The sequence below is a fragment of the Phodopus roborovskii genome, unplaced genomic scaffold, assembly GCF_943737965.1.
Source record: "Phodopus roborovskii unplaced genomic scaffold, PHOROB, whole genome shotgun sequence".
Taxonomy (NCBI): domain Eukaryota; kingdom Metazoa; phylum Chordata; class Mammalia; order Rodentia; family Cricetidae; genus Phodopus; species Phodopus roborovskii.
In genome coordinates, this window is record NW_026125648.1 from 213,185 (window position 1) to 237,926 (window position 24,742).

General features: G+C 36.7%; 1 protein-coding gene across 1 annotated transcript in view; it reads right to left on the reverse strand.

Annotated features, from left to right (window-relative positions):
- The window catches only part of Pak3 (p21 (RAC1) activated kinase 3), a 108,997-nt gene that overhangs the window by 69,227 nt on the left and 15,028 nt on the right, over positions 1 to 24,742 (reverse strand). Inside the window, exon 3 of the mRNA XM_051177968.1 lies at positions 13,421 to 13,622. Coding sequence (XP_051033925.1) covers positions 13,421 to 13,595 — 175 coding nt within the window. The 5' untranslated portion in view covers positions 13,596 to 13,622. The remainder of the gene's footprint in view (positions 1 to 13,420; positions 13,623 to 24,742) is intronic.

The following is a 24,742-nucleotide window of genomic DNA, read 5'->3' on the forward strand; positions in this document are numbered from 1 at the left end:
AGCTGGCAAAGATCAGAACTAGTACTTGAACCTAATTCTCACTAGATCCACGAACCTAAGCTTGTAGTAGCCAGATAACTGGTGACCTGGTGGCATTTTCCAGAAAAGAAAAAAAAATTGTCTTTGCCTTCAGCAAATATTTAATTAACTAACTAATAATTCAGAGCTTAGATAACTGATTTTTATTTTACTTTATTTCTTAAGAATTCTAAAATGAGTTTATCTCCCTCAAAAATTCTGGGAGCATTGGTCATATATACTAACCTGGCTGTTGGGCTAACATTCAACCTGATTAGCTCATGGTTGGTATTTGCAGAGAACATATATTCAAGTGAGCATTGCTGTTTAAATCTAACTTTCATGTTGTGCCAGAAAAGAGAAAAAACTAACAAATTTCTGGCTAAACCACAAATTGCAAATGTCATTTGGCTTTGGGACGTTCTAAGTAGGAGTAAATTTTCCTTGTTACCTTAGGGCTAGCTAAACCATCAAAAATCTCATACTTAGCCATCCATCTCTATTCTATCATCATATAAAGAAGCAAAAGCCCCTCTAGTAATCTATTGCCCCTTCTATACCCAATCCTAGTATTCTGTATTCTTTCTAGAGCTAAAGTTCATATGATTAAGGAAAAAACTCTCTTTTAACTTACACTTATTCAATAAATGCTCTCATTTCATGCCACAGGTTCTCAAATTTCTCTGTAAATCACGGTTATCTGGAGGATGTATATTAAGAATGAGATGTATTAACCCTACCCTAGATATGTGGATTGCCAATTATCTGATGATGATGTGAGCTTCTTCAAATATCCTAGTGGAAGCTGTTTCTTCTCGATCCCAAATCCTTTCTACCTGCCAGAATGAGGAAGTTACACTTTATTCCAAATTGTTTAATCTCAAGTTGTTTATTTGAGGTAAGTTCTTCCACACTTGTCTATGAATTGCTCTCCTTTAGAGGCTATTGGCACTTTCTCCTCCTATTCATTCCCCTGTGGCCTTTGAAGGCCTTGGCTTTCAGTTTTCCATTCTAATCTCTACACTGGCATTGCTCTGAAACAGAAGATAAAAGTGGGCAACTTCATCATGCCTTTTCCTTAGGGGGATCCTTAACCTTCCTCAGATCTGCTCAGTGTTCTTATCCTTTCATGTTTTTCAATCCACTCACTCCACCATCTTTTAAAGGAATGGTTCCTAATCAGGCTTAACCAGAATACCATGGATAATTATATAAAATTTCAATGTCCAGTGCCTACTTAGAACTGACTCTCAGGCTTTCTGGAGGTAATACCCAGACAAATGATTTTAAAACACCAGAGACAAAGTGTAGCTAGGGTGGAGAACCCTAAGTACTCTGGGTGCTTTCATTATCCAGAAGAAGCTTTTCTTTGAAATATTCAATCCTGTGTTCTCATGCTCCAGACTCCCATCCATTTAAACTTTTAATTCTCGCAATTTCTCACTCATATGTCCATTTCTACATCGATGTCAATAAAACCTCCATTCACTGGCTCTTTCTATTTTAAGGCAATTTCAACACCTCCCTGGCCTACATTCTATGATATGCCATGTAAATGGTTCCTACTCTACAGTCCTAGGAACTCTCACTCCATGAATTCCTCTAGCAATTGTCTGACAAAGCTCCACCTGACATAGTGCAACCCCAAATCCCTCTACTTCTATACTAAAGTTGCTGAGGATTGCTGGCTGGAGGGATTACATGGCAATGTGGATTCTTTTATTATTAAGGTCACATACCTAGTTAGCACACTAATGATTCTTGAAAGATTCTTTGTCTTCTTCCTTTTTATTATTACCCTCTCTACTGGAACTTTCACTTAGGCTAAAAAGACATGCTGAGATCTCTGTATTAAAAAATATCCTTCAACCTCCTCATATCCAGGACTCACTGCAATAATCACTCACCACTTCCTTATGTGGGTTAAATTTCTACAAAAATCAATTGATATTTTACCTCTCACTTCCCCAACAACTGTAATATCTCCTTGAAGACATGAATTAATCTCTCTCCTTCCCAAGTGCCACTTTTCAGCCTTTAAACCACTCACTGTCTTCTCAATGAGAGCCAACATCATTGATTTAAAACATCTTGAAACTCCTCTACATAGCTCTTTCCTAGAATCCATTCCTATATTTCTGGCCTTTCCTTTTTAGACTTATTAAGAATTGTTTCCTGTTGGTTGGTTAGGTCACCTCATCAACACACTCTCCCTTGAGTAATCTCTTCAACACACCTTTATTTCAGCATCTAGACTATCTTCACACTATAGGCTCTTTCAGCTTTGCCTCACCACAATCCTAACCCCAGTGTAGATAACTGGCCATTGGACATCTCAGGTTGCTTGCCTCCCTGGCTCTTTATGGCAAATATTCCTGAACCTTCATGAAACTTTATTTCCTTGGTTTCCTACCTCACCCTTCTCCAGCTCCTCTTCTTGCAACCTGAATCATTTTCCACTTTTCTTAGTTCTCCTTTCTAAATACTGCACCTCTATTTCCTATCCTACTTCTAATGATACCAGTGGCTAAGTTGACTAACTTATCTTAACTGCATTGCTTGCTCCTCCATAGCTTTGTAATCCCATCTCCCCTCTCTCATCCTTCATACTACCTAGTCTGAACTTCTTGTAGTTATATCCATGAAAAGTCAAGAAGCCGTGCTTTCTGCCTACTGCCTTTGCAAAGTTGCTCTTGGTACTAGAAATGCCACTCGCTCCTTATATGGCTAGCTATACTCTTCATGTACTTTCTATCATTTCTGTCTTAAGCCTCACCACAGTTTAGTGGTCATCTCATTCAGGAAACCTTCCCTGTTTTCCTCTTCAGTCTTCAACATGTTTCACTTTCTAATACATGTTTCTGTTTCTACTCACCTTAGTAAATTCTCCCCATTGACTAACTTGCCTCTTATGGAGCCATCAATTTCTTAGAGGCAGAGACTGGGATTTAGACCTTCTTTGCCCCCCCCCAGAACACTACAAGAATCAATGTTTCATAACAAATCAAATGAATGAACAAATGAATGAATGGATAAGTGGCCTTCATTACATAAAATGACCCTATTATGTAGTAAGGCCATGATTATTTGCTATGTGTTTATTGGTGAGGAAACAATGTCCTAGGTGCACCAAGAAGGCCAAGGAAGTGAAAATTACATTCTAGAGTTATTTTTGTAGTTGAATTTGTTGATGGTGTCAGTGATGTTTCCCCATTGGAGGAAATTACTTTATTCAGGCACCTTTCTAGTCAGATATCACTTTGGTGTCAAAGGACTTTGGGAGACCATCTCACATACAGGGATACTTTCTCAGTCTAGACACATGGGGAAGGGCCTAGGCCCTGCCCCAAATGACATGACAGACTTTAAAAACTCCCCATGGAAGGCCTCACTCTTTCTGGGGAGCAGAAAGGGGTTGGGCTGGGGTTTGTTGGGGATGATATGGGAGGATGGAAAGGTGAGGGAACTGGGATTGACATGTAAAACAACTTTGTTTCAAATTTAAATTTAAAAAGGGGGCAAGGCATATAGTGTCAACATAGTTGGGCAGAATTCAAGGTACAGAGAAACAACCGGTCTTCTTCAGGTGAAATCCATTAATAATGCTATTTACTTTCTGTAATTTGTTTTAGAAAAATGCCACTTGAGTCTTACTTGTTTTAGGAGGTTCAGTTGCCATCTTCCCCTAAAATTCCAGAAAGTTACATTTTTCCTTCTTATTAGCTGTCATAAGCTTACTTTCAGAATTACTTTTTAGAGAACTCTCTAGCTCCTTGAAAATAGACCACAGAGGTTAGCAAAAGGAATGGCAGAAGACAGACATAGAGAAAGTTTCTCTACATAAATTTACCCTAAAATCACACATGCAAAAATCATGTTAAAAGCAATGGAAAATATGCAACCTGTTCCAGTATATGTGGCATAATTTGAAAGGTAACTCTTAAAACTGAATTAATGTAGAAAGACCAAAACAAAATGTAAGCATAGAATACAGAAATAATTTTTTTCAAAGAACAATAAATAAACAGATTGGATAGTTCTCTGTGTAAGTATTTCATTATTCTGGCAATGTGGAATAACTTTCATGTTCCTTCATTTTCTTTGAATCAGTTAATGGGTCAGTTAGGAAATATACCTTAAATTAAGGAACAATGTAGTGATCGCTTATGCCAGATGATTCACTAGGGACTTAAGAAATACTCTAACCTAGTGAATTAACTGGGAGAATGAGCTTCATAAAAAAGGAACAATATTGCCAGACTAGAGAAAACTACTAGGAAGTAAATCGTAATAATAGAAAATAAATGTTCTAATGTAAATGTACACCACAAGGGAAATATAGATATATGTGGTTGACAGTCTGAGTGTACTAGAGGTAGGACCCAAGAAATGAGCCACATGTACCAGATAAACAGTTTATAAGGTACAGGAAGTATGAAATGCAGTAGAAGCAAAAGTTAAGAATGCATATCACAAACAGATTTAAATGAGTAAACAAGAGTAAACACAGAGGGAATGGTCTTGAAAATCAAGAACAACAGAAAGATGTAAGTGGAAATAATGGTAAAGAATGTGTGGGAGAGGTCTGTGAGCAGGTGGATGAGATAAGGAAGTTTTTCTGAAGACAGAGAAATGAAAGTACCCACATATTACTACATCTTTTGCTTCTAAGGTCAATTACTAGGCATTTCCTATAGTCCCTCTGTTCCTCCCTTTGTGCACATATGCGTGTGGAATTCCCATTTAAACTGAATGTACGCACATACATACATTAGTTTTGCAATTGGAAAATTACCTGGGAATAAGGAGCTTCCTCCCTTACAATGTTCATCACTGAGCTAGACACATAAAAAGCAAGCACAACTATTTTCTGGGTGAAAGACACAAGCAGTTCAAGAAGTCTCTAGATTTGCCTATTTCTGATCTGTCACAGCAATAGATTACATTTGTTCTCCAAGTCAGAATATAACTCTGACCTATGGATTGGATTCGTGTTCCAATTAAGAAAACAGAGATCTAATGAAGCAATTTATTAGGCCCCTTTAATTGGAGTTTCTTTGGATTGGAACTTTCCTCAGAAATGACTTTATCCTACATCCCCTGACTTGGCATCAGAATCCCTCTTTATCCCTTCTGGTATGTGAAGCCAAATACCTTGTGCATGAGCTACTTTGAACATGGGAAGTGGGCATGACTACGTCAGAGACCCACCATAGGAGGAAGCCTATTTTATAATGCAGTATCCCTACTTTTTTTTCTGGAAAAGCCATGATGGAAAGATAGAAAAATCATTCTTAGAGTGTTATCCACATTCTATGGATTATAACATTCATTTTTTTCCTACCAGGCAACCCTTAGTGAGTTGCTCGTTCTTGATCTACACGAGAGATGCTTTCTGTGATTCATGGATTGTCTATAAAATATTGTCTTTGTGGTTTATGAGGTTTCAAATTCTTTAGTGTCTAATTAACTACCAGGGAAGTGAATTAAAAATGGAATTATTGCTCTGCTTTTTCACTGTACTACCATCTTGTACAATTCTCTGGTTCACAGTCACACAGCACTGTGCTCTCGCTCTAAAGTGGAGAAAGCCTTCTGAAGCCCTTTCCTACTTGATTAAGTGTGAGTATCCCAAGAATTGTTTGTCCTAGGGCAACAATAGCTCTACAGGTGGTGTTGAAGAAGCAGGTGATCTTTGCGAAAGCAATAGCCCCAGAGGGAGTGATTACTGCCAAGGTTCTATTCCCTAACACACCTGCTCTATATACAAATACCTTCTTTGGAGGGGACCCATAGGAATTTCTTACATCCTGGATTTATGACATGTATGCCTTTCCACACATGGCAGGCAAACTATTTGTCTAGTTTTCTCATTTGGGAGCCTGGAAATTCATTATTTTACCATTGAAAATATTTGAAATATTATGTGGTAATGGCAATGGGAAGTCAGGCATAAAACATTTTAATTTTGGCTTCAAATACATGAACAAATTGGTAGTGAAGGGCAGGTTAAAAAAAAGTTAAAAATTAAAAACTTTCCACATAACTGTTTCTTGTTTGGATCTAGAATCTTTGGCAAATTTCACACTGCTTTGGAGTAGAAAAACAAGGTTCTCATCAAGAGAGGAAGAGGGCTAGCTTAGGAAAAAGTGCAAGAGAAGAAACAATGGGCCTTCCTTCTGTTCTATTTTTAATATATTTATCCAATATTCAAATTTTATGAGCATCAAACATTGCTATTGTAATAGGAAACAGTTTATAAGTCTTCAAAAGAACAGAGCAACTGCAGAAAAGTGATGCTTTCAAACAAACAAAATCCAGTTGCCTCTTGCTAGTAAGGTAGGCGAAGAGGAAGAAAAGCTGGGAAGGAAAAAAATGTCCAAGGTCGTCATTGCCAATTCACCTAGATTTCTCCTTTTCTGTCCTTTAGGAAATACAGAATATTTTCAAAACAGATTCAATGATTTGTATTTGTTTGGGCAAATAATCATTGAACTGAGGATTGTGGGTTTTGGTGACAGGTCTGTCAAACTTTAAGTAGTGGATCAACTTTGCGGGAGTCATTTAATGTTTCTGAAATGGCTTGTTATATAAAGTGGTTTCGAGAAAAGCCTCACTGCCATCATAGGAGGAATGAGGAACATGACTTTAAACAATAGTATGTAGTTGGGAAGGTACAGTGAGAAAGGTCCATTTCCCTGCCCTATGGGAACTTGCTAAAGTAATGCATAAGATCATAGGATCTAAATAGCCTATGTGAATTTTCTTCATTTGTTTCCTTCTGCCTGGCCTTCAATGACTGTAAAGACAGTATGTACATATAAAACTACAAAGTGGAACCTGATTCTTCAAGAGTAGCTACAAGCTTACATCATAAGGTGGATGCTTCATGGAGATGATCAGATGAGGACAAAGAAATGACAGTCCCATGTGAGGCATGTATTCATTTCCTTTGACACATGTAGACATTCATAACTGTCTCTATTTATATCTTCCAAAATACTCAATAATATTGATCTTTATGGGAAATAATTAGGAAGTTGCTTTTCATTTCTTCCCAGGCACTGTGTGCTTGTTCCATTCTCTTTTATATTCAGTTCAAAGATGCATCAATTTCAATGGGTAATATTTGAAAAAACATGAGGCAAAAATGAGGCCGTGTATGAGGGAGACACTCCTGCCCAAGTGTACAATTATGTAAGGTACATGTCTGAGGGGTCAGGAAAAAAAAGCCTTGTTTGCTGTAAGAAAGGACTTTCATGGCCCTTGACTGTTAGCAAATTTTGTAATTTCTATACTTGATGTTCTCCCTTTTATCCTTTCCCCTCAGATATCATTCCCTCTCTTTACTAAATTGTATATCAGTCCTATGTTCCATATCTGTCTTCAAGTTGACTGTCTGGTGGTTTTAGCGGGCAACCATATTTTTGTGAATGTTCCCTGTTTATTAGCCTGGAAGTTGAAACGCAGGCTTCAGTAGATAGGGGAGTGTATCCTGGCCCCACCTTCTTTCTGTTTCCAGAAAGGACTCCCAGGAATGAAGGCGTAGATATGAGGTTCTCCTCATGGAACGTAGCACTAACCTCAGAGGGCAAGAAAGAAACTATACCCTTCAGGTTTCGCAAAGGACAGGCCAGTGATCTATGAAGAGGAATCCCCATGAAACCATAGGACTATATTTAGAGAACCAAGAAAAATGTAAACACTGTTCTGGGAGCATCAGTCTCTGCCACCTAGCAGATCATACCCCCTCCATTAATTGCCAATCCTACACATTATTGGTGAAATGATAAACACCTTGTACTCCTGCAAGAGTCCAAAGGGCCTTTAGCTTTACCAAAGAAAGATCACATACTGTTACCACACTAAGTATATTTTATTGCATATTGGGTAGATATTAGTAATGTGAATTAGTCAAAACATTTGATTAACAAGACTGGTAAAGATAGCTGAGCACTTTCTTGCTGCACCACAGTGCTCCATGCTGCATAGGCTACAGAGAAGATAGCATATTCCATGGATTAGAATAACAATGTATTTTCATTACAGTAACAAGAACTATGTGGTACTTCAATAACTCATTCACATGCACAAATATATCATGCTAAAGCCTCACTTCTTCAAAGCAATCCATTTGCAAGACTCTGAAATACACATAGAAAATGATAACCTACCCCACAAAATGCCCAAATCAAATGTTAGCACATCTCTAGTGTGAGGAATATCATGTAACTATCATTTGTTGCACAGCAATTAAAAATTAACTTTTCCTGAGATTCATATACATTTTAAAGCACGCTGAAACTTCTTAATAAACATGAAAGCCACCACTAGCTTCTGACGAGAACAACACAGATTACTACACAGTCTCTTTGTTCCACTGCAATGAAGGTATAATGCAGTATAATAAGAACAGTTTCTTTCTGGCTTCCATTCTTTGCTATGTGGTCCTAGATGATATATTTACATGCTTTAAGCTTATACTGTTAAGTCTGCAAAAGGGGGTTAGAACAAAGACTGCATATGCATGGGCCTGAATCACAGACTGGCACCCAGTAAGCAGCCAATAAATGAGTGATCATTTTCTATATGCCACAATTTTATTTCTATCCAACTATTTCCTCTTACACCTCCAAGCAAAGGGGCCATCATATCAATCCTCAGATCACTAAGCCACAAATCTCTCCAGATTTCCATACAAACAGAATACATATGAACTGTGTTCTCTAAAGACACAGACCTTCATACAGCACTAAGCATCTTCCAAAACAGACCTAAGGCTCAAGAGCAGTACAAGACATAAAACACAGGAGTACACAAGAAAGAGATATCACACAGAACAGGTAAACTGCAAATGCAGCCTCATCTGCTTCTTTATATGCTCTTCCTGCTTTTACTCCTTAACATAGATTACTTGGGGGGGCACTATGTCATTTTCAGAGTCCTTGATGCATGGATTTGCCTCATTGCTTTCTTCTTACTGGTTTATTTATAGTTATGTATTTATTAAAGAATTCATTTATTCATTCACGTACTCATTCACCACCTTATTCCAAAATGGATGCCAGCTGACACACGTGAATACATAAAATGGGAGCTGAAACCATATATTCAGAACAGATAAGAATGTAAAGGGGGGGAAACAAACATGAAGCTAACATAAAATGAAGCCTGGAGCACACTGGGTACAAAGTTTGTGGACCAAGATGTCTCATGTATGCATGAACCACACATTTGGCCCCAAGCTTTCTAGGAGTCAATGAGAGAGAAATCTAATTTGCTCCACGCTTCACAGTGCCTAGGAAATAAAACCAAACCACTTACTTATTTACTATATCCTTTTCCCGGGCTACATCTTTCAAATTTTGTATAGTAGAGTATTATCCAATGGTACCAAACTGTGCTTCCTACATTGTCCTAACACCAACACTCAGTTCCTAGAAGATTCTCCAACAATGACAGGTCCTCAACATTGAAAAAAAACATTTACTTCATATTTTTTCTTCAACATGTCTCTTGTTCCATTTGGTCAATGAAATGTAGCTATTAAAGGGGCTGCTTAAAAAAAAAAAACAAACAACAAATGTTCTCTATACAAACAGAAATCTTCAAATTTCCCAGGATGGCAACCAAATCAACTAATTTCAATTAAGTAATGAAGTAGATGTTATTTATAATGAAAAATTAACAAGGAATGACCCCAGATATCCAAAAAGAAAAAAGGAAAAATGATTAAATTAAGCATGATGTCATCACATGCTGACATATTTCATGAGGCTTTTAAATGGAGGCAAATATTCTTGAGAAAATGATAAGTAAAAACTGCAGAATACAAAGCTGTATAAAGTATTATATTAACTATGTAAAAATATAAACAGGTAATACACACACACACATACACAAGAAGAAATCCATCAACATGTTAGCATAATTTCTAGGATTTGTGATTATGAGTGATTTTTTATTTTCTAAATGCTTATTATTTTACAAGTTGAAGTTGTTGAATTATTTTGATGTTATGATGAGAAAAAGAGGGTCTATGAGGGAAAATATTACCCTAGTTACCGTTGGCTTCCACAAGAGTAAGAAAGTTTTCTTTTAAAGTGTTCTGTATAGATTCTGCTCATGGCAAAAGCTACTTTAAAAAGGCATAAATTCAACAACCTAGTTTCTTGGTCGAGGAAGTTGTTAAATGCCACAAACAGACTAATAGCACATGATTTCCTGGCAGTAGTTAATTTACATTTGTAGCACTCATGTAACTACAATTGCCATAGGTTGTCACAAAGATTTAGTAAGGCATGGCAAACCCTACCGTCCTCATTTAACACATGATACATATTCTGGCTCAGAGAAGCTAGATGACTGGCCCAAAGTCACAATCATTACTGCCAGAACCCTACATGAATCCAGGCCTCCAGGACACATGCTCAATGTTCTATGTGTTAATTCAAAACTGACCATGATATTATTGAAACAGCCATGAAGAAGCAGAGACAGAGAAACAACATTCTCTGCTCACCCATAAGGGTCAATTTCGTAACTGAGGAAATTTTGGTGATAGGAGAGAGAAAAACATGAGCATTAGAAATGAGGTCACAAGTGAACATTTTTTTTCAAATATCTCATAAATATTTTGGACAATAATAATAACAACAATATACCAAATGAAAAAAATAATAATCATTTCCATAACTTAATATATAATAATGAAATGTCTACTTGGTTTTGTTTAGATCTCTGAGGTGATTTGCAAGGATGATAAGAACATACACATTACTCTGTATGGTAGTAAAAATGAGAGTAATGGTGACATAATGCACAGTGGTGAACTGTTTAGTTCAGATCATGGATGGAAGTGTTCTCAGTGTTCTTGAAATCCCATCTTGAAGCTGTATCAAAAACATGCATATAAGCAGCATTATTTAATAACTTTATCCCATTGTGAAGATGACTTCTGTCATATCTTTGAGAAGAAATCCAACCAAATTACATATTGTGTCTAATGAACTCAGGCAAACTTTGAAGACAACTTGTCAGCTACTCAATAAGGGTGTTTAATTAAGTACTACTTTTGGTGACTTAGGACTTTTTCCACATTAACTTCTCATTATAGAATTAAAAAAAAACACTCATAGCACTTTTTATAAGTGCAATGAAGTCATCCAAACTTTCTCTGAAGGTAGCTTTTTAGATATTTGGTAATAAATGGTAACCGATGACTTAAAAGTTTCACTTAAGAAAGTTTCTCGTGGTTCTTTATAATACCTCTTTATAGGACTCTTCAAATTTTAATTTTAAACAGGTAATTTTTTATATGGAAAGATTCCAATGTTCATTGGTTTCCTTGAAACGTCTTACTTTTGTTCTAAAAATAATGGTTCACCTTCTTTATAACTTTATCTCCCAGTCTCAACAACTCTTAATTATCTTTTTGTCCCTTATGATATTCACCTATGGCATACAAGAACCTCCCAGAAGAGCATTCTACAAAATATCTTATCATGTATTAGTGCGAACAAGTTCATACTCAAAATTAATTACACAAAATGTTCATCATTCATAGGTTCTTCTTGATCCAAAGTTTTACTGTGTTCATGTTTCACTGCCTCTTGTCCAATCTGGGTTGCATTATACCAAGCTTTGGCAAACTAGCTAGTGCCTCTTTCAAAAAGGGTACAGCGTTAGTAACGGTTTAAGAATCCTTCACTCTAGTACCTTCAGAACCTTTGTGAGAGTTTTAAAAGTTAAATGACATGTAATTATTACATCTTCCTGAATTTCATGACCATACATTGATATACAAGGTGAAAGTAAAAATGTGACTGATATTAAAGACTTAGCCTAGAACATATATATATATATATATTGGTAAATGCATGTGAAGTACCAAATGGATGCTAAAAATCAACAGGACTTTTGAACTAAAGGTTTTCTTTCAAGTACTCTTGGATTTCTCTAAGAAAGCACTGTTCAAACACTTTCTGAATAAGAGCTGAAGTCATCCAGGCTCTTATGTTTGCATGCCAGTTCAAAAAACATTTGGCCCAGATTGTTTTACCCAGAGAAGATTTGGGCATACTTTTCTGGAAAACAGTAGTGGTTTCACTATGAGGTCATTTGAACTATTGACACGAAACAGAAATGTCAACCTCTTCTATTTTGCTGAATTCCTGCTCTTTAAAAGGACAAGTAGGACTTTTCAAAGACATTAAAAGCATGCACGTTCAAGCATCAAAGATTTGTGCAGAGTCATCCATTATTCACTCACTGTCTTCAAATCTAGCAGATGTAGTATAGGGATCCTTTCTTCAGTGTCACTATTACAAACGAATTGTTCTCTAGATAGTGACACACTGTCAATTCTCACACCATCCTTTACTTTGAGAAAATAGTTTTCAAGATCCACTTAAGTATTGGCAAACATGTTTTTAGAATTCCCCCTTATAAGGTCACAGACCTCTTGTGTGGAATTCCTTTTATTATTCTTTTATGTCTCTTTAATCCTTAGGTCATGCAAGGAAGACTCTTAGTCACTGAAAATAATTTCAGCTCTTGTGATACAAACCACAAGTTCATTAGAGTATATAAACACCCCCAAACTAATTATTTTAGTAGACACAGACCAATAACAACCTTATTTTTCAAAGGCATTACCTTTCTTTCCATTTACGAAATGTCAGTGATATTATGGTTAGTTTACTTACATCCTGTTCAATAGTTACATCTTCAGGAGCCATGTTTGAGCTTTATGGCAATTAATACAAGCTTATAAACTACTTAGTGAAGGATTCACAGAATCAAGTGTCACAAAGTGGTAGCATACACCATCTAAGCAACACATTGTAGTCTGAATGCCATATGGGTAAATGATAATATTCATGCACGTGGAACTGGTTGCATAGGTGACAATTGGTAGAGGAATAGAGGAAACAAAAGATTTTTCCTTCCTACCTGAGACTCAGACAATATTTTGGTAACTTGGACTTGCTCCTGTATACTTAACTCAAAATCTTCAGTTACTGAAAAGATATACAGAAGTAAACATACCTATACACTTAAATATCAAAAATGGACATCTTAGAGTTAGGATGGAATTGCTTTAAATCTACCCTAAATTTTAAGAAAGCAAGTTGTTGTTTTTACACTCAATATAGTGCTCCTATGGTTTCCCTCCATTTAAATCTATAAATCCGGTTCATGTGAGAGGCAAACACAGCATGTATATTTTCCCTTATCTCATAGGTATGATCCTCTGGCAAAAGGCAACCTCTTTAGTTGCAGATGTAAATGTCAAGCAGGCCCTGAACAACCAATGCTCCAGAAGCAACTACCCAAGAAAAAAAGTTCCAAGGAAAGAATAAACTGGCCCCTTTTGAATGCCGGGCCACTGATACTTTACTTTTATCCCCTCCTCCTGGGAAGATAGAGCGAAGCCTGGCTTTCTTATTCTTCTCTTCTGGAGCCATGGGGAGCGGTTTGGTGCTGTGGTTGAGTGCCGAAGAATCACGGTTGTTACTGTTCATCCTCAGTGGGGGAGCTGGGGGTTTTTCTTCGTTCTCCAAGCTGTCAGACATTTTCAGTTGCAGCTGATTTCACAGCTCCTAAAGGAAAGCAGTGGTAAACAGGACATAAGTCTAATGTAAATGTGGTACACACGGGGAGTTGAGCATCCCGGAAATAGATAGCATTGCTCTCTCATTCATTCACTCAGTTTTCCTATGTATTTTGAGAGGTTTCTCTTCTAGATAGAAGAAAGTTTCCTCTTCAAAGACTAACAAGACAATTTATCAAAGTTGAGGTAAATGAGGTTATTAGTGATTCAATATACACACACAAATGTGTAAGCTTCCATGATTTTCCCACATTGAGATTCTTCTTTCTCTTGTCCACAAACAATCTCTGCATGAACAATTTACAATTGTTTTCTTTAAAAATCCTATGCTAATGATCATAATGGTGTAGTGGCACAAACTTCTTGGTCTTTTAAACTGATACAGGCTCAGATGTGGATTGGCAATGGCCCACAACCATGATTTATTAGCTGCTTTTACATTGGCATGCCCTGGTATCTCTTTCTTACTCCTGTGTATCTGCAAAGCGATTTCTGCTGTTTTTATTATTTTAAAATAGACTATGCTTTCTACATAATGACAGTTTTTGGAAAGTTTGTGTATATTCTCTTGACAGACAATGCCCATCTTTTCCCAAGCAAGCAACTAAAAAAGGCAGGCAGAGCTTTAGCACCAAGGAGACATCATATTTTTACTCTCTGTCATATTTCATGTCCTAGAAAGGTACTTTGGTTGTAAAATCTAGTCTAGGTTTTAGGAATTTATTACTTACTATGAATTTTACTTACTTAGGCACTTATGTCAAAATCTGAGCATATTCATGTTTCATCCAACTCAGAGGATGAAGTGGAAAAAATATGGCACCTCCAGGGAAATGTTTATGTCCAAGTGTACTTTTATTCTAATGCTGGTCCTTCCCTTATAAGAGGTGTCCCTTCCTCACAGGCACAAGTCAGGTTCTAAAAGTGCCTTTGGGATGAATTTACGGTTTGAATATGAGAAAAAAATCAAACACAACTACAGTGGAGTCATTATAAATTTATCTAATATTACTGCTAATTTAGGAATGTATTAACTCTCCAAATACAACTTACCAAGTCACTCTGAAAAGGATATTTACTATAAGTGAACATAAATACAGAAATAACATAGGGTATCCTTTGTTGTCACTAGGCAGAGGTGGCACACACCTTTACATCCAGCATGCAGAGGCAGAGGCAGAGGCAGAGGCATCTCTGAGTTTGAGGCCAGCCTGGTCTTCTTAGTGAGTTCCAGGACAGCCAGAGGGGTTATACAGAGAAACTCTGTCTCAAGGAACAAAACAAACAAACAAGCAAATAAATGGTTTGCCATAATTCCTTTTAGCTTTAGTGGTTATAGTATTTTTATTCTTTTTAACAATGACTTCTGAATTCTAACCCATGAAGAGAATTTAAATTTTTACTGTTTTATGATACCCTGTTTGAAGAAAAATGAATGCAACTGAAAAGTTACAAAATAAATGAAACCAGACTACAAAATAAAGGTATTGTGTTTTCTCTCACATGCAAAATAGAGAATAAATAGAGATTTAGGACAAGTAAGAGGACCAGAAAGAGGGATGAAAGAAGAAGATAAGAGAGGGGTAAATATGGACAAAGTACATTATGTACATGTATCAAATATCACAGTGAAATTACTTTGTATAATACTATTTGGTAATAAAATCTTAAAATAATTTCCCTATGTTCTAAATTCCGTCAATATATATAACCCATGAAGCCCCACTCTCTCCCTGAGGACTTTTCACAATTACAGGTTGTTGGGGGAGGGTCTAGCATTTTAATCAGTGGTATAAGCACTTCTAAGTTGTGCTTACTCTAGTAAATAACTGGCCCCTCACACCCTGGAATGTGACTTCCATTCAAAGTAGTGAGCTACAGGTCAAAAGAAAACATGAAACTAGGCAGACTGGGAGAGAAAAAGTATTTAATCTGGAGCTGGTGAGGAAGGAGAAAGAAGGGAATGAAGAGTAGAAAATAATTCAAATCTATTACATGAATGTATGAAATGGTCAAACAACAAAAAAGGAATAGGTATTAAATAATATCTTTTTTTTTCCTGCTGGGTGCATCAGTTCCCAATGATTGGTCTGATCATCATTTGCATAGATCTGTTTCCTTTTGCTTTGCCAAGCCTTGCATTATCTTAATGAATTAAGACAAATTTTGCATCCTTTCAGTAATCAATATGGTGAGAACACCTGGAAATAAATGTCCTGTCATCACCATCAACAACCCGATGAGCCTCATATGTCCTGTATAAGTAAAACTATAGCATGAGGTACAATGAAAAGCAAACTGTGATGTCAATGTAAAATATATACACACACAAGCTAATGGTACTAGTAATTATTGTAACACACATGTGAAAACAGGGCTAAGGAACTACATTCTCTTTTGCATTTAGACCTTTGGTCCTTCTAAATTTACTCTTCTCCAGAAAAGATTAATTTCACCAATGACATTATATTTTACTGGCTTACCTCACAGTTTTCATAAAGCCACTAGGAAGAATTTGGTATGAATTTTTCTGGGCTCCATCCTAATGTCTAAGTGTGAAATTATCATCACAAAAATCTCAGATATGCAACATGTAGCTTGATGAAAACAAACAAACAAACAAACAAACAAACAAAAAAGCTAAATGTGAAAGTTACTGGGTAAGACCTGAGTATTTAAATAGCAATACCAAGAGAGATTTCTGGAAAGTTGTGTCCCACATAGATAAAGAGCTACAATGTTCCAGATGATACATATTTTCTGATGACAGATTACTTAACTTGATATGACAGAAGTCAGAGACAAGCATGCCCTCTTTAGAACAAATCTGATCTTGCATAACAAGGCAATAGTCTAGGACAACAAGGGTTCTAGGGCAACTGTGCAATTTAAAATACTGTGCTCCTTTGTTCTTGAGAAATGGGTGTGGCTTCCACACCTATTTACACATTCCTAATTACACTATGTAAACAAGGAAGCATGTACTGCTTCTTTTCAGGCTACCTGATGACTCTGAAGCTATCTGACCAGGTCTGTTTCAGGTTGACCATTAAGGACAACTTATTATAGAAAACTCAAACAAAACTCTTCTATGCTGTACTAAAACCACGAACATGGTGTGATGTCCCAGGAACTCTGCAGAGAACAGAGCATCTATGGACAACTTTCTACTCCTCAACAAATTGGAATGGTTTTGGATTGGGTTTAGGTTCATTAGCCTCATCAGGCGGTCATCAGAAGGGGTAGAATGATCCTTTATGGAGATGAACATGAGACTGAAGAATGGACGTCCAGTTCCACAGTGGGAATATAAAGCATGATTTAAATACTCTTCATTTGTGTAAACTTGACAGATTTAATTTTCCTTGAATTGTCTTGATACTACTACAGCTCTTTGTCAAGTTTTATAACATACAAACAAAAATTACCTTCTTTACATTGTTAACCCACCTTCAAAGGAATTGCCTCAAAGCATGCTTTTGCAAACAGTGAGAAAGAAGAGGCATTCACAAGGAAGCCTTGCTGTTAATGTATTTTTCTCAAGTGGGAGGTATCTTGTACTCTTCCATAAATGAAGAAAGAGAATCTTATTATGTTATGATTGTAAAGAATACCAATTTACTAAGTCAGGTCCTCTTCTGAGACAGCTTTTTACAAAGGACACTATTAATGGATAGCTGCTTCAATCTGCCTATGATGTCATTATTTCCAAGATCTTCAAAGAGACTATTTTGTTTGGGATGGCTGGAGGCTCCATTTCAAGTATTATACAAAAGCACTATTATTCTCTAGGAGCCCAATAGGAAAACTGTTTAGTCTTGAGTTAACTGTTGTTTTTCACTTCTACAACAGAAATTTCCAAGTAAGTAGCACTTTAGATCTAGCCATAGGCCATTTGTTTCACTTTCAGATACTGGCTTTTAGCATTGTGGAAAACTACCTAACACTAGTATATCAGCTCACAATTTATATCCAACCTGATCACATAGCTACTACATTTTTTCACAAAGAATTCAAATTTTTTCATGGATGCTATGTATTTTTGAGAAAGCCCTTGGGAATTAGTGCTGGCATATGTTCTGTAATTGCAATTGGAATGCATTTGTTAATAAAAATATTTTATTTCACTATGCCCAAGGATTGTTAACAGCCTATTTTAAAACCACTAGGATACATCACAATTGTTTTTCCTGTCTTTTCCTCTCTCTCAGTCTAATGCACAGGGTGATGGCATGTGTATGTGGGTGACTAAATGAATATACATAGTTCCTTACTGACTCGCCTCTTGACAAAAAAACCTGGCTGCCAAGCATTTTGGGAGGAAAATTGCTATTATGATGCAGGGAAACTATAGATGAAACAATTAGAAATGTTTAACCACTCCCATTTTATCATTTTTCCAACATGCATTCTCCTGATATGCAATACCAGAATAAACTCTCAGGAGGTTAGCAAAGAAAGCCATCAACTTGCACAGATCTAAAAGTCAAAATGAAAGAACAGTAACCAACTGTATACTAGATAACATGATCAAATGTCACACTATGACATGAATGTTGAATTGGATGCAGTCAAAAATGCCAATTGTGTGCAATAATTAAAGGTACTGTATACCAAGTATACGAAGGATGAAAAGCCAGAAATTCTGGTTCTACAAATTACAAGATCATTTGTTAAGTCATAAGCAAATGAAACAAATATTTTAAACAAACATCATGAGAGACATATATAGAAATCAACAAATGTCTGGGTACTTTCAAAACTGAGGTAATTATTTACTTGCATATTTTTCTCAACAAAACAAATATATTGACTGCCTTACAACCAAAAGCACAGCCTAGCATATGCACAGCCACAATCAAATGGAAGCTCCCAAATCAGCAGCAACATAATCCTATCAGACATTGATGATCACACAAACATTGTTTAATATTCTTTGTGTATCAAACTAGAGGACACACTGTAAGATTTGGATGGAGCTTAGAAAAAATATCCAGGGTAAACTATAATGTTTCTGGTATATTGATATAGATACAGAAAGTAGAATAGAATAATGTGCAAGGAACAATGATGACAAAGTTAGAATAACCATTTAACACAAGGACATATGATAGAATATGAACTTTAGGATTGTAGAGGTATAGTAGGCTTGCATCAGAATTCTACTAAAACATGAGTGTGTTATGTGGAAATTCTTTGGTGGGGGAGGTTCTATATAGAAAGAATTAGTGCTGTAGTGTCATTAAAATTTTAATGACAGCCTTTAGATTGCAAGGTATTGAATAAGCATACATTTAAAGTCATTGTATTTCTCCTTAGATAATTGTATCAGTACAGAGCCATATTTTGTATATGAAGATGAGATTGTGGCCTTTATTGGAAAGGTTTATACATTACTTATACTTTTGTTGTAGGAAAGGGGATTCAAGAATTACACTTGTTTTTTCTATGTTTTCTTGTACCTGAAGTACACATGTTTAAGATGGCCATGCAAATGTTTAAAGCATAGATTTTGGTAGGAAGCAAGCCACATCTTGGTAATTAGCCTAGGCCAGCATCAAACCCACTCTATATTTCATGCATTATTAGCAAATGAACTTACCTAATTCAAAAATCATGACTGACAATGTGAGAAAATATAGTAGTTGATTTATAAGTTACCTCCTTCTTCCCCATCACCAAAAGACAAAGAAGGAAAAGTCATGTAGCCTTCCATAAGGGTGCAAAATCTTATGGAACAAAAGTGTTACATATTACTTTGTATTTCTACAGCAACTTCTATCTGAATATTTCTAATTATGTTTCAGACATTAATTCCTATGTTATGTCAAACATATATTTTATAGTAAAGATAATGAGCCAAATCTAAGTCTCTAAAATAATCTGTGATCACACTGCTAGTCACAAACTAAGTGAACAAGGTAGAGCCCATTCATTAACCATAGGCAACTCCATAGGCCTAACTTAAGATTTCTATCATCTTGTCTCAAGCTGCATGGAGCCATTATGTATCATGCCATTCCCTCTCCATAGATCCTAACTTCCATGAGGGTAGGAGCCCCTTTCTCTTCAGTGCATGTTTTCATATTAGCTAGTACTGTGTATTGTATCCAACAAGGACTGTATTTGAGATGATTAAGTGGAGCACTATACATTCTAGGCATTAGTTTCAGCTTTGAGTAGGTTTTCATAATGTTACATAAGTCTGCACTGCTACTTATAGCAAGTCTGAGCAAAGAAAGCCTACTCACAAATACTAGCACTAGTCTAACTGCAAAGCAGATGGGCATCATTTAGAAGGCAGCTAGCATCTAGCTAACAACATCTCATTTTTAACAAGTTTGTAATTTCCCAAAAAATCTTCCATGCCCTGCTCTGGTTTGGGTCTCACATCAACACAGTGAAGAAGGTATTACCACCCCCCTGTCTTTCATGAAGACTGTGCAGAGCATAGTTAAATGACAAAGTAAGCTAAAGTACAAAGTCTAGGATACCTTAAACTCCTAAACTCTTGCCAATTCCCTTTTAACAGCACACTACAACAGTATGATATATATCTATGTAAACAGAAAAATGAACACCCTTCTCTTAAATTATGCTGTACACCTTTTGATATAGCAAGAGAAAAAGTATAGCCTTTTCATAGCAACTCACTTCAGGCTGGTACTTACTGATTTCATTTGCTTCTCCCATCCAAAGGCCCAAGGCTATTCAGTTTATTGATAGAACTCCAAAAGGTTTTGTTGACTGATTGTACCAGTTCTTAGATGGCCTTGTTTTGGAGCTTGCCTCTTCTGGGAGCACTCACCAAGAAAACTCTGCTATCAGAGACAGGGGTGTGCTGTTTCAGAGAGCCTCGCCAGGGAGATACCATTACAGTGGATAATGGAGGGAAGCCATTTGTAAGATCATTTGATCAGGAGGAGCTGAGCTACTTGTTAGGCAGGAGATTTGCAAAAGCAGCCGGACAAGCAAGGGAGGCACTAGCTCCTTTTACAGCCGTCTAGTTTCAATGTGAGATTATGCAAGAGATAGCTCACTGATGACATATATACAAGGACACTCACACAGAAAACATTCATGTTCTCTTTCATTCACACACACAAATGAGGTCAGCTGTACAGTAGTCCTGTTCCCTGCTAACATTCTTATGACAGACTTCCATTGTTTTCATCAGGAACCTGGCATTGAGGCCAAGAAATCAACAGATTATAGTTACAGATCTCAGTGTCAGGCTGTTAAAAAGGAAATCAGTAGGTATACCTCCAGCATCTGGACCTCATAGTCTGAATATATTACAAGGGACAAATAGTTGTTTTTCACATGATTTCTTAAGCCTCTCAATATATGAAGCACCATACTTTATTATTTATTATACATGCTGCATGAGCTAATGCCAAGAAAATGCTAATGATTATCTGGTGTGTTATTTATATTTACAGACTAATGCATCATTACAGGGTTCAGCTTTTTATTGCCAGTGCCAGCATTCCTAAGATAAAGTAAGAAGCATAAAATACAAAGGCAGAGGTATTTTTAAGCATGAAAGAACAGAAATAATTACACTAAAGGATACCTCAAAGGAATAGGTGGGGAAAATAAAAGGAAAGAAAAATCAGTAATAAAACATTTCCGGGTTCTCAAATAGAAAATGTAATATGCTTGGAAACATTCAAATGGAACAAATTAGATGCAGACTAATAGCCCTAGAGAGCAGGGTGTGGTGAGTCAATGTCTTGGGTCTCCAGAGTTCTAGCTGCTCCCTTTTACTATGCATGGATTATAATTATCCACCACAGTGAAACATCAACACATTTTCTTAAATTTAAGCTCAGAATTTCAATTGTTAAATTTCCTAGGGCTTTTTGCATAGCATTGAGATGCCAGGAAGTTGCTTATCAACCTGTGACTCACAGCTCATTATCTTAGCTCTTTGTTGTGTTCCCAGTTTCCCTGTACCCAGAATGGCTCTGTGTTAGGTAGATGTCCAAGCATGTCTGAAGAGAGCTACATTACATCAGTTGAGGTCTGCTATTATTTCTAAGCCAAGAACGTAGATCAACTTAGAATACCCTATATTTCAGCCATAAGTGATTTTCTATCAGATTTGGGGATTAAAGTTTTTGAGCTAGCACAGCTTGTTGGAGCACATTCTCTATGGTGGGATGCCATGTTCAGCCTCAATGCATGGGAGAGGGATCGGGCTCTGCCCCAACCTATTGGGCCATACTTTGTTGACTCCTCATAGGAGCCCTTACCCTTAAGGAGGAGTGCGCTGGGACTGAGTAGGGCAGGAGAAGTGAGTGGGAGACAGGAGGAGGGGAGAGGGAGAACTGTGGTTAGAATGTAAAATGAAATTTAAAAGAATAAATAAATTAGAAAAACTTTGAACTAGCACAAAATATAGCTACTCTACCCCCTAGCTTTCTGTATTTTAATCAAATTATAATTTTGGTAAATGATATCTATCCGGAAAATTGTCCATTTCCCTTAAATTTTCCAATGTTGTGGAGTACAGGTTTTCAAAGTATGACCCGATAATCTAATTTTAAATATCCATCCACAATTTTAAAAGGATAATCATGTGTTTCAGAATCTTATTTGGGAGATATTAAGAAATCTGAAATAATATCTATTTAAAAAATGTTCCAGCTGGAGAGACGGTTCAGTAGTTAAGCACACTTGCTGTTCTTGTAGAGGACTTGGGGTCAGTGTCCACTATTCCTATGACAGTTGATAGCCATCCATAACTTTAATTCTAGGGGATCCAGCATGAAAAACACAGATATAAATAAAATAAATCTAAAACGAAAACATTTTTAAACAAATAAAATACTGGAAGGGGAATGGGAAGTGACAAAATTTAATTTTCATTTATTCCATTTCAAAAATAGTCAAATATAAACATCTACTTGGCCACAGCCCTAGTTAGAAATTCCTCATCTTTGCTGCCCTCCCCAAAACTACCACCATCAATGACAAGTGCTTTATTTTGAATATATATATATGTGTGTGTGTGTGTGTGTGTGTGCGTGTATGTCCAAGCCTGGCATAGTGGTATGTTTATACACTTATGTAATCCCCATACTTGAGAATCAGGAGAAACAAGAGTTCAAGATCAGCCAACACTATATGAGACCCTGTCTCAAAACTACAAAAACAACACCAACAAAACTGGCCATGGGTTTCAGAACGCATCATAAGCCACACAAAGCAAGTGTTTAGAAACAAAGAACCTAACCTGAATGGAACTGCATGACTGATAGCACTGAGCTCTCTACAGGCTTTTCATTGGCAAATTGTGAGATCAAACAAGGCCCTTGATCTCCTTGCTTTCCATCTCTCTACTACTTGATTATAGAAGCCACATCCACTTACAGAGGCTATTACTTGTGATGGGTTCCTGATAGAGCAGATCCTTCCTGCTGTACATAATCAGCTTTCTTTCCTCAGGGTTCACACACATACAAAGAGGACACTGCTATGTACTTTTCTGTGGCCCTCACAAGGCCAGTTCTAACATTCATCTCAAAGGAAAAAAAAACAAAGGTTATTTGGTGAGGAAAACTGCAAATGAAAGAGAAACTGTCACAGATTCTGTGTGACAAAACAGAGTTTTGTGTGAAGAACCAGAGTTAGCAGGCCTGAGGATGAACCACCAACATCAAGTATGGCTTGCAATATATCATGACAAATGTATTGGAGATAAGGAGATGCTCCATAATAAATATACACAGCTCCATGAAATGATTTTCATCTTAAAATAGCCTAACTCTTTTGAAAGTGAATCTAGCAACTTGTCTATGCCATATCACTCAAAATGTTTCAAACAACCACTAGATGGGCTCATGGCCTTGAGCAGATCACCTAGGAATGCCCCATCCTTTTGTCTGCACAGCTTAATAAGAATCTACAAGTTATACCATGACGACAGATGTCATTATATAAGTATGTTTCTCTTATTAGTTAATGAATAAAGCACTGTTGGCAAATAGGAAGGCAAGATAGGCAGGATTTGGAGACAAGAAGGATTCTGGGTGATATAGTAGAGAAGATTCTAGATGTAGACACTTGAGAGAGAAGCAGTCTGGATCCTCTCTCCAGTAAGATAAGACCAGGTGAAAATACTTAGATTGATAAAAATGAGTTAATATTTAAGACAGAGCCAGCCAATAAGAAATGCTACTAATAGGCCAACAGCTTTACATCTAATACAGTGTTTCTGTGTGCTTTTTGGGGCAGACATGACTGTGGGACCAGGCTGGTGGGAAAACTACTTGTAATGATACAGATGCATACAGGGAGAAAAAAGGATCGTAAACCATTGCCTTTAACAGTAAAACACTCCAGTTAGTGCTTTATTTTTGTTACTCTGATGTTGACTTTCATTTCAGGAAAACTTGGGACAATAACAGACTTACGACTCTTTGAGGAGCTAGAAATTATGACTTTTCTATTAAGGACTGTCCTCTAAGCAATCCATCATCATACATTCTCACTTATTTAACAAATATTTTTATTTATTTACTTTTCTTATTTTACATATCGATCCCAGTTCCCTCTCTGTCCCACCCTCCCTTTCTTCCAACCTCCCATGCCCCAAATTTTTATCAGTACTGTGTTCCAGGTATCATGCTAGGTGATAAAGCATAAATACACAAGTAAGTAGCCCTGAGTGAAGTTGGTAGTCTCAAACAATGGCTACATATTATCTTTAAACACATACAGATTATATAGACAACAATATAATTACCAAGACTATAATAGCATACAAATATTAGGTATTGTTTTTTAAAACCACAGGGCCCACTAACACCCCCATCCATGCCACCAACCTTCGCAGATCCATGGTATGGCATTGGATATAGGGAAAAATACAGAGATGAATCAAGATCAGTCCTTGGCTTCAAGGAAAGTAGACAAGAAGAACGTAGTGTAATACAATCCAGGTAGGCATAAGATGCTTCAGAAGGATTTAAGAGAGAGAGAGAGAGAAAGAGAGAGAGAGAGAGAGAGAGAGAGAGAGAGAGAGAGAGAGAGTGCATAGTTAATATCTCCAAAGGAGTCAAGGGAATGAATAGTGTATGACGAGTGTGTAAGAGTTCACCA